General features: G+C 37.5%; 1 protein-coding gene across 4 annotated transcripts in view; it reads left to right on the forward strand.

The window, feature by feature from the left end:
- The first annotated feature begins 19 nt into the window (after positions 1–19).
- Positions 20–17,562, forward strand: part of ATG3 (autophagy related 3) — a 28,607-nt gene continuing 11,064 nt past the window's right edge. The window contains exons 1-7 of one of the 4 annotated variants that reach the window (XM_074033461.1): positions 20–527; positions 3,590–3,631; positions 4,752–4,885; positions 7,724–7,773; positions 10,942–11,012; positions 12,535–12,642; positions 17,085–17,134. In XM_074033461.1, the coding sequence (XP_073889562.1) occupies positions 12,561–12,642; positions 17,085–17,134 (132 nt within the window). In that variant the 5' untranslated portion in view covers positions 20–527; positions 3,590–3,631; positions 4,752–4,885; ... (1 more) ...; positions 10,942–11,012; positions 12,535–12,560. Of the gene's footprint in view, positions 528–786; positions 957–3,589; positions 3,632–4,751; positions 4,886–7,723; positions 7,774–10,941; positions 11,013–12,534; positions 12,643–17,084; positions 17,135–17,562 lie in introns of those variants that run through there. The other 3 variants (XM_005548160.3, XM_074033460.1, XM_005548161.4) reach the window with 3 other exon arrangements.

A 17,562-nucleotide genomic window follows, 5' to 3' on the forward strand; every position in this document is an offset into this window, starting at 1 on the left:
GTCACGTGCCGGGAGAGTCAGTGTCACGTGAGGCCCAGGTGGCGGCGCAGCTACGGCAAGAGAGTGAGAAGGAAGGGGAAGCCGGAAGGGGCGCGAGTGAAGCAAAGCGAGGAAAGGCAGCTTCCGAGAGGGCGAGGGGTGCGCGTGCTGCCGCTTATCGCCTCAGGTCTCCTCTCGGCTTGGCTGCCCTCCCTCGCGGCTGGGTGACAGCTGGGCCCGGTCCGTCGCGGGCTGCCTGGGGCTCAAGGATCGAACACCCTGTCTTCGCGCGTGGTGCCTGCCGCCCCGCCCCCTCGTCCCGCCCGTCCCGTCGCGTCGCGTCCCGTCCCCTCGGGTGCTGCCAGCCGGGTGCTGATGTGAGTCGGTGGCAGCGAGGACATTTTCTGACTCCCCGGCCCCTGACCCGGCTGCACTTTCCATCCCGTCGCGGGGCCGGCCGCTACTCCGGCCCCAGGATGCAGAATGTGATTAATACGGTGAAGGGAAAGGCACTGGAAGTGGCTGAGTACCTGACCCCGGTCCTCAAGGTAAGCCAGGCCGGGCTTGCCAGGGGCTGTCTGGCACTTGCTCGACTCTTCAGGGACCGGTCGCCGCAGGAGTCCCCGCCGGTGTAGGAAGGTGTAGGAAGGCGGTAGGGCTCGGGACCCAGGGAAACGTGCAGCCCTCATCCGTAGTCTTAACTGGCTGTTCGTTAGGGCTTTCTGACCCCTCAGGGGTAAACTTGGAGGGACGCTCTGTGCGTGTTCCTGCCTTCGCCCGTCATAACTCTGCGCGGTCGGGTACGTCGAGTTGGAAGGGTGTTTGGCGGCCGAGTAGATTGAAGATCGTTAAATCCAAAGACTGGAAGTCTTTTAGCCTTTTTAAACAAGGATTTTGCTTCTCTTTTTAAAAAATGAATTCAGTGTTTGACATATGTCACTTTTCCTTTAAGTTTCATAGAAAGTTCGCTGTAGTGGGTAAGTTGTGACTGGGATCTCAACTCGTTTAGATTTCAGAGGAACGAGGTGAAATTGGCAACATTATCTAATTCAGTAACCTTGAACCCATGTAACGAGCAAAACCTTTTTCCCAAGGTTTTCAGATAGCCGTAACTGATTGTTAGTGATAACAAGGCACGGTTTGATCTTCCTGGCTGTGTAATTTTTTAAAATATGTTGGCAGCAGTACAGCATTTTTAAAGTAAAAAATTGTGACACATTAGCTGTTACAGTAGTGACTGATTTTTTTTTTTTATTTTCAAAAGTAAATTTCTACAACTGCCTTCAAGCTTTGCTTTTGTAACTCTTTTGGAGTTAAGTGTTTTGTTGTAACTTCATTTTTGCTTTCTGAAAAGTGAGCAATAATAGTAAATTAATGAGAAGTTCTTGCTTAGTTTTTGTTTTTTTTTTCTAGTTGTTTTTAAGCTTTCAGTTAGAATGTACCAATCTCAATGTGGGGGTGAAATACCCTAATATGCTAAGAATAGTGGAGAGTTTTGCTTTTCTCCCTTTCCATGACAAAGGAAAATATTTGGTCTGTACTTTTTTAAATACGTTTTTGTAAAACTCCTTTTAAAAGAATAACTTATTGGCCAAGTAAGAAATAAACCAGCGATTATAAATGAGAATTTCAACCGTTGCTTTGCTTACATTTGTTTACCGTGAAAGTCATTTTAAGATTATTCAGTCAAACTAAGATTGGAAAATAATTTTCACATTTGAATCAAATGCTTTTACATATTATGGTAACTTTTCAGAATATCATATCTGCCTAGGTATGCAGTATTTTAATAATACACCATTGTTACAACTTTTTAGTTTCAGGGAGAGAGGAGCAAGAGACTGCCTAAATTAAATATAAAGTTTATGATGTAGAATTAGTTTTCAGGAGTCATCTTACTTGCTCACCAAACTGAAAAGGAGCTGTTAGCATGTCAGTATGTATGATCTATGTTTTTAGTAAAAAGGAGAGAATTAATGACTGTCTCCTTGATACTCCTGTGCAAACTGTTGGTTTACAGAGAGAATCCTTAGTTTCCTGCTAGATAAAGGAGGGCAAGGAGAAAAAACAAAGTCCTCAGGAAATAAGTAATAGTCTTTTCCTAGCAAGTAAAAATCAAGAAGAATCATGTTTTGTTTGGAGTATGTGCGTGCAGTAAACACTGAAGTTCTTACAGTCATCGCTAAGGTTCTGCTTAATTGGTAGAGGCCCCAGTCTCATCTACTCCATCCCCTGACTGCTCTTGGTTAAGCTAACCTGATCTCCTCTTTATTATTCCGTTAAGCACGCTCTTGGTTCGGGGTTTTGCATGTGCTCTTCCCTCTATCTGAAACGCGCTTCTCACTTACAGCCTTATGGCATGTTCCTTTCCTTGAGGTTTTCAAGTCATTATTCAGTGAAGTCTTTGTTCTCTTACATTTTATTTAAATGGCCATCTCTCCCCAGCCACCCCACAGATTCCTCTCAGCTTCGTTTTTCTTTATGGCATGTTATTCATTACCATTTGGCTTTTCTTCCTCAACTGGAGTTGAAACTCCTTATGAGGGCAAGAATACATTTGTATTTGTTATTCACACCTACATATCGCCACTGCCTCAAATAGTGTCCGGTACATAGTAAACATTTGTTGAATGAATAATGTTTATAAATGAGTGTTTTCATTTTTGTAGACTCTACCAGAAAATCTTACGTATAACTTAAAGTTTAGAAAAATTTAGTCAATAGCATTCTTGCTTTAGAGGAGAGAATAGTGTGTCAATATCTTGGTGGAGATGAGAATTAGGGGAAGATTCTAAATGATTTCTAGATTTGGTTTCTAACATTATTCAGTGTAAATAAGACTGGCTGAATTGTAAGATGTCTAAACATCTTTAAGACATTTTTGCTGTGCTTTAAAATAAAGATATTTATTCATTTCACAGAATCTCTGTAAGGCTTTATTTTTATTTAAATCTTAGAATGTTTATACATAGATCTTGGCTGGGCGCGGTGGCTCACGCCTGTAATCCCAGCACTTTGGGAGGCCGAGGCGGGCGGATCACCTTAGGTCGGGAGTTCGAGACCAGCCTGACCAACATGGAGAAACCCCGTCTCTACTAAAACACAAAAATTAGCCAGGCGTGGTCGCGCATGCCTGTGATCCCAGCTACTCGGGATGCTGAGGCAGGAGACTCGCTTGAACCCGGGAGGTGGAGGTTACCATGAGCCAAGATAGCGCCATGGCACTCTAGCCTGGGCAACAAGAGCGAAACTCCGTCTTAAAAAAAAAAAAAAAAAAAAGGAATGTTTCTACATAGAGCTTTATTATAGCTCTGATCCGATAGTATTATAATTATTTTCATGTCTGTTTCCTACATTAGACTTTTGTATATTCCTGTGGTCATTACCAGTGAGTGAAACAAATAGATAGATATAGATAGATACCAGTGAGGGAGGTAGGTAGGTAGATAGATTAGATAGATAGATTATAGATTACATAGATTGATTTTTTTTTTTTTTTTTTTTGCATGTGCTCCATTGCCTGGCAGGGCACCAGGCAAATAATTGCCCCAAAAATATATTTAATTGATAGTGAAACATAATGTTTTTCTTTGCTTTTTTTTTTTTTTAGGAATCAAAGTTTAAGGAAACAGGTGTAATTACCCCAGAAGAGGTGAGTGCTGAAGATAATACTGAAGCCCTTTTATTTTACAATTATATTAAACTAGGTGGCTTTTCTGCTTCATAAGAAAATATCTTGAACTTTAATTTTGATTTGAGTAAAATTAGGTTTTATGACTGTTTGTGATTTATGGGAATTTCTACTTCCCATACAGGAAAAGATGTAACTTCCCTGTCAGTTTGCCACTTCTCGTATTTCTCTGTAGTTCCTTTTTATTTAGAAATGAGGGTGAAAGAAGGGATCGAAACGAGTCCTATATCACTTATCCTTCATTTGTATTGGTGTTATATTGAGCTGTGCAGTAAGTTCTGTAGTGTTTGTGGTGTCTTGGTTCTGTCTACATCAAATGTGAGTTTTCATGCTTTTCACTGGAAAACTTTGCTCACTACTTAGATATTGTTTATCTTAAGAGTTCTTTTTTGTTTAGTTTATTTTGTTGTCCCTGGAGAAATAAATACTGGGCTAAAAACCTTTTCAGGCTCCAATTTTATGAATAGTTATGGTTTTATCAGATTTATGTTACTCTTAATAAAAGACTGTTTAAGCTTTTTATTTTATTTTATTTTTACTGTCAATGAAAACACCACTTATTGGCAATAGAACTTTATTCACTGTTTTGAAACAAACTTTTTAAACCTCATTGTATGATGAGGCTGCTGCTGTTAAGGTCCAGGGTGTCGAGCTAGAGAATTAACTGATCTTTCAGTTTTCAGTTGTAATGGAATCTGTCCAAATCCTTGTGAGTTTTAAGAATGGTTTGGCCAGGCGCAGTGGCTCACTTCTGTAATCCTAGCACTTTGGGAGGCCGAGGCAGGCAGGTCACGAGGTCAGGAGATCCAGACGATCCTGACTAACGCTGTGAAACCCTGTCTACTAAAAATACAAAAAAATGAACTGGGCGTGGTGGCGGGCACCTGTAGTCCCAGCTACTCGGGAGGCTGAGGCAGGAGAATGGCTTGAACCTGGGAGGCGGAGCTTGCAGTGAGCCGAGATCGCGCCACTGCAGTCCAGCCTGGGCGACAGAGCAAGCCTCCGTCTCAGAAAAAAAAAAAAAAAAAAAAAGAATGGTTTGCCTAACTGATCTTTTATCTCAAATTGTCTTTTATTTTAGGTGAAGACACATGGTAGTATGGAAAGAATCTAGGAGACCTGCCTTCTAGACCTATATCTGTAATTTCTCCTAGTGAGGAAATCAGTTATGCTATACCTGCCGAGGCTTCGTGTTTCTTCATCTATAAAATAACGGTTGTGGGCTAGACCTTCTGTAAAGATCCTATTCTGCCTTAGGTTTTATACCTCAAATGCCAAATAAAACTAAGTTTTGATTTTAAGGATATCATTAACATTCTTGCCAAGCAGGTGTAATTTGACCGCGGCTCTTTATCTGAAATCAAGAGCGGAGATGAAAGTATGCTGTTCTTGCTCTCTTTGGTTTTATTTCCTCTGTGAAGATGACTAATTGTTGAATAGATAGTTGCAGTTAGAGATGCAAGTCTGTGGTCATTGGATAGAATTAAGCAGTTTCAAAACAGGAATTCATCCTAGAATAAATAACTGTTACACTTAATTACAACATCAATCAATTTATGAACTTTCCTCCCTCTAAAAAAATCCAAGGCCAAATTAGCCCAGCTGGGTGCCCAGCACATAATGCAGCGTTGGGATAGAGCACAGTTACAGGATTGAGCTAGAGTAGAATGAGTCTGGAGAAGGAAATGGGAAGGCATCATTTGCTTTGTGTAAATATTATATACTGAGTTGATTTGTTCATTTGTTTCCTTTTACTGTTTCTGGGTTTCTGCCAGACATCAGCTGTCTTTTTATTTTCATTCAGAGGTGTGACAGTATTGTGCTTAAAAAGAGGAGCAGCTAGTATCTGATATTGTATTGTCAAAAAAAAAAAAGGAAACACTAATGTTGGATGTGTATGATTTGATTAAGTAGAATACTATTAATTGAGGTTAGCTTGAGGAGTGGAATTGCTCACCAAGATGTAAACATTGATTCTTGTTGGAGTTAGTCAGTATTATATACTGATAATAAAGATCACAAGAGAACATTTTTAGTCTCTAAGAGAAAGCTACTGCAAGCAATATTGATCATTTAGAAATTTGAATCTTATAGTATTTGAACACGTGAAGCAAGTAATAGTGGCCATTGCTAATGAGGGCAGATGTACACGTGTTTATTATCAGTGCAAGTGTGGTTTTTTGTTGTTGTTGTTGTTGTTGTTTTTTCATTTTTCTTGCCTTCTAGTGTTCTTGTTTTTAAATAGAAGCTGCTATAGGGACTATGAGACAAAATATTTGTCTTGTTACCTCAAGGCAATACAATGAAAAAATTTTTAATTATTTATTTTGCTTTCATTTTGTTAAATTACTACTTTTAATGGTAATAAATTAGTTCCTGATAACCACAGAGCTAAATGTAGCATCTGGTTGCAATGACCTCAAAGTGCTCAAAACTTGGGGAAGAGACTATTGTTTTTATTTTGGTTTTTGTCTTTACTTAAGCTGTTTACTTAAGCTGTTTAAATAATAAGGTTATTTGAAGTAAAAGAACAGAAACAAAGTCAGGAATCCAGTTGCTGTATCTTGTTAATGTTTCATCTTAAAAGAGGTTACTCTTAGAATTATTTGATAGAATTGTATGCTCAAAATAGAGTATTTTATATAGACATACTTTCTCAGAAAAGTATTAGAGATTAAATATTTTGTAATTTTTTGCTGTATAATAAACCCATGAACGATACAAGATTTTAAGCTAGAGCTTTTGCGAAATAGAAGTAATTTGGCAAGTATACGCGTGTCACGCGCATCCGTGTGAAGAGACCACCAAACAGGCTTTGTGTGAGCAACAAGGCTGTTTGTTTCATGTGGGTGCAGGTGGGCTGAGTCCGAAAAGAGAGCAAAGGGTGCTGGGATTATCAAGAGTTCTTATAGATTTTTGGGATAGGCTGTGGAGTTAGGAGCAATGTTTTTTGCCGGCTAGGGGTGGATCTCACAAAGTACTTTCTCAAGGGTGGGGAGAATTACAAAGAACCTTCTTAAGGGTGGGGAAGATTACAAAGAAGCTTCTTAAGGGTGGGGGAGATTACAAAGTACATTGATCAGTTAGGGTGGGGAAGAAACAAATCACAATGGTGGAATGTCATCAGTTAAGGCTATTTTCACTTCTTTTGTGGATCTTCAGTTGCTTCAGGCCGTCTGGATGTATGATGGCTTAGCTTGGGCTCCGAGGCCTGACAGTGCGCATTCTGCTTGAGTTGAACACTGAAGTTATGCTTATGAGCAGGATTTCTGTTAGCCAGTAAGATCAGCTCATGTTCGAGTAAACTGATAATTCTCAAATGGTTAAAGTTTATCTCCCTGAATCTGGTTTTTATTTCTGAAGAAAAACAAAAACTTGTACAATATTTCAGCCCGCTTAGAAAGCCTAAGATTTGTTAGAGGATTCAATTTGTTAATTTTGTAGGTGTTTTCAGAGTGAGACCAAAAAGCTTCTAATTTTTTCCCATTGTTTTGGCACTGCATTTCTCTTTTAGGAGTGCAAAAACACTTTCAAAATTACTTAAATTTTTAAAAATAATAAAAGAGGAAGAAGTGTGCCCTGTGATATAATAAAGTAGATTTACATCATAGACTTATATCTATTTAGTAATTTTTTTGGATTTTTATTGTATTTTCAATCTTTGACAAGAATGTGTCTACATTTTTGTATCCTTAAAATGGATTTTGACAATTTAAATCTGATAGCCTTACCTTTATCAATTTCATGATACTGCTTTTGGCATGACTTAATACAATGATAAAAACTGAATTTTTAAAAAAGAGCACTTGACATTTTTTCTTCCAACATTAATTTGAATTTTTTTATGGACGTTAGAAAATGTTGCAGTTTAGTCATAATCAAAAATAAATCTTGAGGCTAGTAGAGCAGCTTTGGTGCTGTTTATATTTTAATTGCTTACTGGATTTCAATGTTACCTAGGGCCATCAGTTTGGTATTTTGCCACCTTGCACATTAAGTGATGTTTAATTTTTCTTTTTTCTTTTTTTCATATTACTTCTAAATCCTGAATAGTTTGTGGCAGCTGGAGATCACTTAGTCCACCACTGTCCAACCTGGCAATGGTAAGTAATATTGAGTAAAGAATAGAAAATTAGTAAAAGGCATGGCTTCAGAATTATAGCAATTTGCAAAACAGGTTGATGGATGAAAATTAGAATGACCAGTTTAACTTACTCCCCGCAGATTTTTCTGTTAAACAGTGCCCCCAGTGATACTCAAAGTAAAATAGAGGAAGAACAAGTGGGTGTTGTACCCACGTTATTTTGCTATGTTAGCGCGATAGGTGGACTTATTTGAGAAAAATGCATTTACTTCTTTACTATTATTTCTTTTCTTTATAGTGTTTAGGTCTGACCTTCTGGTTTGTTGAATAATAGTTTAATAAAATTTGATCGGGTTTTTGGCGGGGCACAGTGGCTCATGCCTGAAATCCCAGCACTTTGGGAGGCTGAGGCGAGCAGATCACGAGGTCAGGAGATGGAGACCATCCTGGCTAGCATAGTGAAACCCCATCTCTACTAAAAATACAAAAAATTAGCCGGGTGTGGTGGCGGGTGCCTGTGGTCCCAGCTACTTGGGAGGCTGAGGCAGGAAAATGGCATGAACCCAGGAGGCAGAGCTTGCAGTGAGCCGAGATGGTGCCACTGCACTCCAGCCTGGGTGACAGAGTGAGGCTCAGTCTCAAAAAAAAAAAAAAATTTGAACAGGCTTTTTTTCTTTTTTTTTTTTTTTTTTTTTTTTTTTTTGAGACGGAGTCTTGCTGTGTCACCCAGGCTGGAGTGCAGTGGCCGGATCTCAGCTCATTGCAAGCTCCGCCTCCCGGGTTTTTACGCCATTCTCCTGCCTCAGCCTCCCGAGTAGCTGGGACTACAGGCGCCCACCACCTCGCCCGGCTAGTTTTTTGTATTTTTTAGTAGAGACGGGGTTTCACCGTGTTAGCCAGGATGGTCTCGAACTCCTGACGTCATGATCCGCCCGTCTCGGCCTCCCAAAGTGCTGGGATTACAGGCTTGAGCCACCGCGCCCGGCCAAACAGGCTTTTTTTCAAATTAACAAAATTTATTGAACATATTTGTGGCATTAATAAATGCAGAGATTTTGCAGTTTTATTTTCTTTAAAATATAAGACATAAACATTTTCCATTAGGTTCAAAAGTATGCTCCATCTTTAGGAAACTAGCTAAAGCTAAAAGAAAGGTTTATGATACCAATTAAGGCCTTCACTGTAAGTCTGCTTTTAAGAGGCTTTAAGTTTTTGTTTTTTTAATAGCTTTTATTTTAATTACTAAAGTACTTTAAGCAATTTAGCAGTTTTCACAATCTATATTTTAAAATATTCTGAATAATCACAATGTTTTATTACTTTCAAGTACCCATGATAAAGATTCCTTGTTGGTAGCTGAAATATTGGCAGAACTTTTATTTAAACTAGAATTGCTTGGAATTATCACCTTGTTTGGATGTAGGTGCTTCAACTTGTTATATCTTTTTTTTTCTTAAAATTTTTTTTCAATTGTAGTTGAAAAGTATAGTTTTGACTGGAGATAGGAGTTCTATAATTAACAAGTTTCCAATTGATAATGTTTTTCTTAGTATCTAAAGACCTTGAAATGCTCTTTCATCTGTGGCCTGTTATTCTCCTGCATTTTAGTACTTACCATGTAGCTGAAACAGTTGTCACTGCTTTTTTCAATTACTCTTTATTTTGTAGGGCATTATTTATGTACCAAAAGACTAAAGTTTCAAGTTTGTTTTCTGTTCCATATTTAAAATTAAATTCATGTCATAGAAGTTCTCTGATTTAATGAAGGTTTTTCTTTTTTCTATATTCCAGGTATTCTGTTAAAACTATATTTAGCTAGGTTCTGGTCTATAATTTATGTGTATTTCAAGTCAAATAGGGACATGATGTTTACAATAATATTCACTTTGTGAAAATAAGTGATTTAGGATTTTTTTCAATATGATAAGCATTGAGATTTCTTTGTTCTACCAGCTTAATTGTTTAAGTAGTGTAGATATTTGATTTATAGCATTGTTGTAGGGGCTTGTATATATGGACAGGATCTCTTTTTTAGCGGGTACTAGTAGTTTTATTCCGTTTTATGAATTACAATGATTTTACTGTAACTTAGAACTCAATTATACCCCACTTTAGTGTCCACACTTTTGGCTAAATTGCTGGGCCAAAGGAAAAATTCATTTTAAATCAGTGCTAGAGACAGGTTATACCTTCATGTGCACAAGTGCTATTATGACCTTATTTTAACTCTTCCCTTAGAACTTCGGGTGTTGCCATGACATTGTTGAATTTGACACTTGGGACTAGTCAAAAGAAGCCTAGAAGACTGTCAAATAATTTTAGGGCTTTTCCTGACTTTACCTTGTGCCCAGATCAATGGTTTGAACTTTAGGCTGAAGCTTGAAAAGACAGCAGAACTCCAAATTTATGCTCATATGTTTGTGACAGACACCACATACCATTCCACCTCTCACCATTTTCAGATGACCCACAAATTCTTAAGAAGAGGTGCCAGAGCAGCTCAGAAATGTAGATAGTTGGCTCTGACCCACAGAGGGAACAGTGTTTAAAAGTAGGAGCCCTGAAGTCACTTGGCTTTGATCCTTGCTCTCCCACCTAGTTTTGTGATCATAGGCAACTTGATCTGTTTAATCTTTAGTTTACTTAACTATAAAATGGGATATTTATATTTTCTACTGTTTAGAGTTATGAAGACTAATTGAAAATAACATGTTGGAGACTTAAATTCTATACTTAATAAGCACTCAATGAAAGGGTTTTTTGTTTTCAAGAATTATTAATATTGTCATTTTATGAATCAAAGCATCTTTTGTCTCTTAGTTCTGATTTTAATACAGTGATAGGAACAGGGATTTTGCCAGCCACCTACATTGTTACATAATGTCTTGCAGCTTTTTTTTTTGCCTTGTTCTCAAGATGAGCAGCAGTACTTTAGGATTAAAAATGTGAGAGATTATACAATGGGCTACAACTTACTGAGGAGCAGCATATTTCACTTAGATTATTGTTGCACTTTTTTCCATGCCCTGACATACTTACTTAATGGAATCCTTCCCAAATCAATTTTAAACCAATTTTCTGAGAAGTATGGATTATGTCATTTTGAGATTTATATGTGATACTTTCTGCTCTATATTTGCCTATTAAAATATATTTTGTATTTTGGTGCTTTTCACTGTTTTTAAAGGGCTACAGGGGAAGAATTGAAAGTGAAGGCATACCTACCAGCAGGCAAACAATTTCTGGTAACCAAAAATGGTAAGAATTATGTTGCATATATTAATAAATTTTGCACAGAAGTATATTAAAATGAAGCTCTGGGTTTTTCTGTTGCTTGAAAATTTTTTCCTTGGTTTTATCTCCTCTTTCTGTTATTTCTTTCTGCCAAAAACATATAGTTGTCAAGATATAAAGGAAGAGGGCCCTAAGGAAAGTTAGACTTCTAAGTGGATTTTTTTGAAGTTGGCTTCATAATAATCTTTCTAGGTATTTGATTTTAATCTTCTTTAGACTGCAATTTTGTATGGAAAATGTAATTCATACTACCTATGATAGCTAAAAGCACAGAGCTGAAGATGTTATTACCCGTTGTGTCATAGAAGGGCACAAAAATGTTTTGAAACAGGTAGTGTTTTTTTTTATTTTTGGTTTTTTTGAGACAGTCTCGCTGTGTTGCCCAGGCTAGAGTGCAGTGGAGCGATTTCGGCTCACAGGTTCAAGCGATTCTCCTGCCTCAGGCTCCCAAGTAGTTGGGATTACAGGCCTGCCACCACACCCTGCTAATTTTTGTATTTTTAGTAGAGACAGGGTTTCGCCATGTTGGTCAGGCTGGCCTCGAACTCCTGGCCTCAGGTGACTTGCCCGCCTTGGCCTCCCAAAGTGTTGGGATTACAGGCGTGAGCCACCGCGCCTGGTGGAAACAGGTAATGTTTTATTTATGAAGTTAAATTTAAAAACAACATCAAAAGGTTGTTAATAGTTCCTAACTAATCACAGAACAGTACATTGATTTCTGTTCCAATTTACTCATTATAGGAAAGGGAAAATAATGTGTACAAAACAGTTTTTTCTTTTCTACAGTATATTCCTTTTTACAAAGGCTGATAATTTATATCCTGATTGTTTAAAAAAAAATCAGGAGATTAAAAAGCAATTTGTTGACCTTATACCATAATGCTTTTACCGTGTAATTACCCAATCTTAGGCTTGTGAATAATAATGCCTGTTAATTGACACATTTACTGTATGAACAACTTACCAGTGTGGTATAAAGAAGTAAAAATCAGAAGGTTGGTGAATTTTAAACTGTTTTATCCATTGTAAATAACTGGAACTTAAATATGAATTATAAAATTTGTATTGAAAGTTACTTTAGCTTTGAAAACAAGAGGTCACCTTTACCACCACTGAATATGACAGCTGGTAGCTCCATGTTCTGAGAGTAAAGCCATTAAAATAAGGTATTATTCATTAGACTGACATTGAACTTCAGCCTGCTGTTCTTCACAGACCATCATGGTAAAGGAATGCATAGAACATTCCCAATAGAGACTTTCTGCTTGTCTTCTGACAAAGCTATTTAGGAAAAGGTAAATGTAGCCAAATAATTTTGTGTCTGTGGGCTGAATGTAACTCTTAATCACCTTTAAAAGTGAAACATAATATTCACTTAGTATTTTGGTGGTATAAACACCCTATTTTATGGACTAAGCTCTTCTTTCTAATGGGTTTATGGTTAGCAGATTATGTGCTAGTAACTGTGTTTACCATTTTTTTATAGTGCCGTGCTATAAGCGGTGCAAACAGATGGAATATTCAGATGAATTGGAAGCTATCATTGAAGAAGATGATGGTGATGGCGGATGGGTAGATACATATCACAACACAGGTAAGAGAAGAATAGAATGACATACATTTAGTTTAAACTCTTTCACAATCTTTTATAATAGCCTAGATTTTAAAAAGAGGATACATAAGGCATAGTTTTGTCCCAGTAGACTTACATGAAAAAAGCAGGAGGACAAATATTAAAAAAGAAGCCTTTAGAGTATGCCAAATTTATTTATTTTTGTTGTTGTTGTTGAGACAGAGTCTCGCTCTGTCGCCAGACTGGAGTGCAAGCAGTGTGATCTTTGCTCACTGCAACCTCCACCTACCGGGTTCAAGCGATTCTCCTGCCTCACCCTCCCGAGTAGCTGGGACTACCGGTGCGCACCCCCATGCCCAGCTAATTTTTGCATTTTTAGTAGAGATGGGGTTTCACTTTGTTGGCCATGATGGTCTCCATTTCTTGACCTCGTAATCTGGCTGCCTCAGCCTCCCAGAGTGCTGGGATTACAGGCATGAGCCACTGCGCCTGGCCAGAGTATGCCAAATTTCTATAATACCTGCTACTTCCATTGCAACTTGAAAATACTCAATATTATTTTCTTAGTTCCTAGATAGAGGGGGAAAAAAGTCCATCAGAGATGCTGAATATGCATACTACTTTGCTTTACTGTCTCTTGCTTACATGTCATTGTCATTCCACTGCTGGATTATGTGGTCCTCTATGACAGGAACTATACTGTATTCACATTTACCCAGAGAACTGACATCTATTAAGTATTTAATAATTGTTAAATAACAACTAAAAGAAATTTTTAGTGCTGTAAGCTCCATGAAAGTAAAGATTTGTTGTTGAATTCTCCATATCTATCACAGTGTATGATATAGAAGTTGTTCAGTAAATATTTGTTAAATGAGTTGAATGCAAGGTTTTTATAAGTGTTTCCATGATTTATTTGAAACCCTGAATATACTTTTTTATTCTAAGTCCTAAAACACTGTTTTGCCACTATATTTATATAACTATGTAAATGCATATTAAGTGCTGCTGAAGCTAACTACCATTTATGACTTGTTTTGATGAAGAAAATGTGCTCTAAGTTTAAATCCATGATACTAAAAACAAATTTTTCTCCCTTTGAGTCCTAGAGATTAGGAGGTATATCCTTAGTAGTAGTAATAAAACAAGGTTTCTCAAATTGGCACTGCTCTTTGGAATGGAAAATGTGCTCTAAGTTTAAGTCCTTGATACTAAATACAAGTTTTTCTCCCTTTGAGTCCTAGAGATTAGGAGCTATATCCTTAGTAGTAATAGAACAGGGTTTCTCAACCTTGGCATTGTTTTTTGGAATGGATAATTATTTCCTGTGCATTGTAGAATGCTTAGCAGTATCTCTGGCCTGTACCCACTAGATACCAGTAGCATCCCCCAGTTTTAACAACCAAAAATGCCTCCAGACATTGCTGAATGTTTCATGGGGGAAAAAATTGCTGCCTTCAGTTGAGACTCACTGCAGTAGACAGAGGGCTAAGTATCTGCCCAAGTAAAAGTTTCTTCTTAGGTCAATTTCTCCTCTACTCTTAATAAAGGATGTTGCCTCTTTCCTTACGGAGATATAGGCAAAGATTTAGGACTTGGGTTCCTTGATCTGAAATTTATTGGCTTATTAGTGAGTTGAGTGCTATATCAAAGCCTAAAGGAAATAACAGATTGAAAAACTTTTGAAAGTAATTTCAGAAATCATCCTTCTTTTCCCCCCCACTGACTAGTGAAAGTCTATTAACTCTTCTGCTTTGGTTTTTCCATGCCTGGAAGATGTTGGCAAGACATCAGTAGGAAATTCTCTGTTGACTGACTGGAACCATTGATTGTGCGTTGTTTTTAATGTCAAGTTAGTGACTTACGAGGCCAGATACTGGTTCCTTATTCAACTCAGAGTCCCTTGCTTTATCCTTGCTTTTCCTGGGCTTTTTCTTGTATAAGCTTGTGTATTATTCGTGGTTCTCTAGAGAAACAGAACCCATAGGATGTGTACAGAGTAGGTTTTGCTTTCTGTGGTTTCAGTTACTTGTAGTCAACCATGGTCCAAAAATATTAAGTGCAAAATTCCAGAAATAAACAATTCATGGGTTTTAATTTTTGCCCTCACTGTTGGAGTAGCGTGATAAAATCCGTTCTGCCCAAGAGGTGAATCATCCCATTGTCTAGTGTATCCCTGCTGTGTATGCTACCCAGCCATTAGTCACTTAATAGCCAACTCTGTTATCAGGTCAACCGTCATGTACAGCCTAGGTAGGGTTTGGTACTATCTGTGGTTTCAGACACCCTCTGGGGGTCTTGGAATGTCCCCCACAGATAAGTGAGGACTATTGCATAGGTATAGGTATAGATATAGGTAGATAGGTTTGTTTGTTTGTTTGTTTGTTTGTTTGTTTGTTTTAGAGGAATTGGCTCATGTGATTATGTGGGCTGGCAAGTCTGAATTCTGCAGGGCACACCGGCAGACTGGAGATTCAGGGAGTGTTGATATTGCAGCTTTAGTCCTAAGGCGTTCTGGAGGCTGAATATCTTCTTCTGGAGGACCTCAGTCTTTTTCTTAAAAGGCCTTCAACTGATTGGATGATATCCCCCTATCTTGTAGAGGGTAATCTGCTTTATCCAGTCTACTTATTTAAATGTTGATCACATCTCAAAAATACCTTAACAGCTACATCTAGAATGGTGTTTGACCAAACATCTGGGTGCCATAACCTAGCCAAGTTGACATAAAATTATCATAACCCTTGAGAGAATTACTCTTATTAGTCATTCGAGCTTTCTTTTTCTTTGTCAACTATATCCTACTTTTAGAAGTGTTTTAATGGCATACTACTACATTATTATATTTTGGCAAATTAAAGAGATTGATTTTCTTTAAAATCAATCTGAATTGACTTTAAAAACAGTCAATTCAGTATGTTAAAATTTGGGTTTCACTGTTATGAAATAATCATACCTATTATATAGTAATTTCTAGAAAAACTGAAGTAAAAGCTTTGTGCTAGACCTATGGATTTTGACCTATTTTATTTGTGAAAGTGAGCTATTCTTTTGTTTAGGCATGTTGAACAGACATCTCAAATTTTAGAAGATTAGCAAAGGAGCTAAGCACATTCTGTACTCAGGGTTTTTCTTTAGTAAGTTTAGATGCTATTGTCTTACGGTACTTCTTGTTAAACTATTTTGTTAACATTGACAGGTACTTTGAAGTAGAAATGTTATCTAGCTGACAGGTGGTGCTGCCACCTGCTTAATGCTTTCTTTGAGACAAGTAGATTTTGAGGTATTTGCCCAGCAGAGTACAAGAGAATTGAACCAAAAGTTAGCTTGTATGGATTTTAATCCCAATTTCATCATTTAACTGGGTATAACACTCAAGCAGGTCATCTCTCCAGTGACTTCATTTCTTCATACGAATACATTATTACTGTAACTTCCTTATAGGATAGTCATTGTAAGGATTAAATAAGATGTGGAAACAGTAGAAAGCCCCATATAAATGTGATATGATATTACTACCTTTGGGTATCCTACATTTATGAAGCAAATAACAAACAGATTGAGTATCCCTAATCCAAAAATCCAAATGAAATGTTCCAAAATCCAAAACTTTTTGAGCACTGATATGATGCTCAAATAAAATGCGTGTTAGAGCATTCTGAAGTTTTGTATTAGGGGTACTTGACCAGTAAGTATTTATGCAAATATTCCAAAATCTAAAAAAACTGGAAATACCTCTGGTCCCAAGCATTTCAGATAAGGGATAATCAGCCTATATTAAGATAACTAATAGCTTTGAGAAAATTTTGATGCAAGTTTAATTAAAATGTACATACGAGTCCTGTAGTTTCTTAAACTCTTCTCTTTCCTTTTTTTTTTTTTTGCCCCCCTAAGATGGAGTTTCGCTCTTGTCTCCCAGGCTGGATTGCAGTGGTGCAATTTCGGCTCACTGCAACCTCCGCCTCCCGGGTCCAAGCACTTCTCCTGCCTCAGCCTCCAAGTAGCAGGGACTACAGGCACACGCCACCATGCCGAGCTAACTTTTGTATTTTTAGTAGAAACAAGGTTTCACCCTGTTGGCCAGGCTGGTCTCGAACTCCTGACCTCAGATGATCTACCCGCTTCGGCTTCCGAAAGCATTGGGATTACAGGTGTGATCCATCGCACCTGGTCAAACTGTTCTGTTTCTGAGAAAGTGTGATAGAGATTCTAACAAGGAAAGTAAGGAATAATAAGTGAAGAATGGCAGGATAATTCATGGTAAAATATTAATGAGGTTTTCAAAATTTGAGGAGGTGTCATTGTGACTATTCTTATTAGAGTTCATTTGTAAAGATACTATTATTTGCCTCCTTTTTTCAGAGAAATTGTGAGAATTTTCAGCATTTTTATAGTACTTTAATAAGTAAATAGGGTGTTTGCAGTTTAATTTTAATTATTCTTTTCTGCTGAATTTTACATAGGTATTACAGGAATAACCGAAGCAGTTAAAGAGATCACATTGGAAAACAAGGTACTGCTTAATTATATTTTTAAATTTAATGACTAGTTATTTGCCTATCTATCTATCTATCTCTACGCACACATATATAATTACCATATCTGTCTTATAAAAACCCTGGTTATTTATTATCAAGCTCTTTTAAATTCCAGCTTTCTTCCCCATTCATTTTTTTGTCTCAACACACCAAAACGCTACTGCTGCCTAATGCATCTCTTATTTTCCTTAATTTGCAGTATGGTTAAGTAAAACAGCTTTTAGATTGTAGCTTGTGCAAACTACTAATTTTCACTGACTGGAGTGACTTCTAGGCTAGTTTAAAAGAGATGACTTTTGTTTTAAAATGTATTTAGTACCAAATGTCATGTAAGTAGAGAATTTTGGGGTGGAATTAACTACTTGCTTACTAGTAGATGCTAAGGATATATTAACATTTAAAT

This window comes from Macaca fascicularis, chromosome 2 (assembly GCF_037993035.2).
Source record: "Macaca fascicularis isolate 582-1 chromosome 2, T2T-MFA8v1.1".
Taxonomy (NCBI): domain Eukaryota; kingdom Metazoa; phylum Chordata; class Mammalia; order Primates; family Cercopithecidae; genus Macaca; species Macaca fascicularis.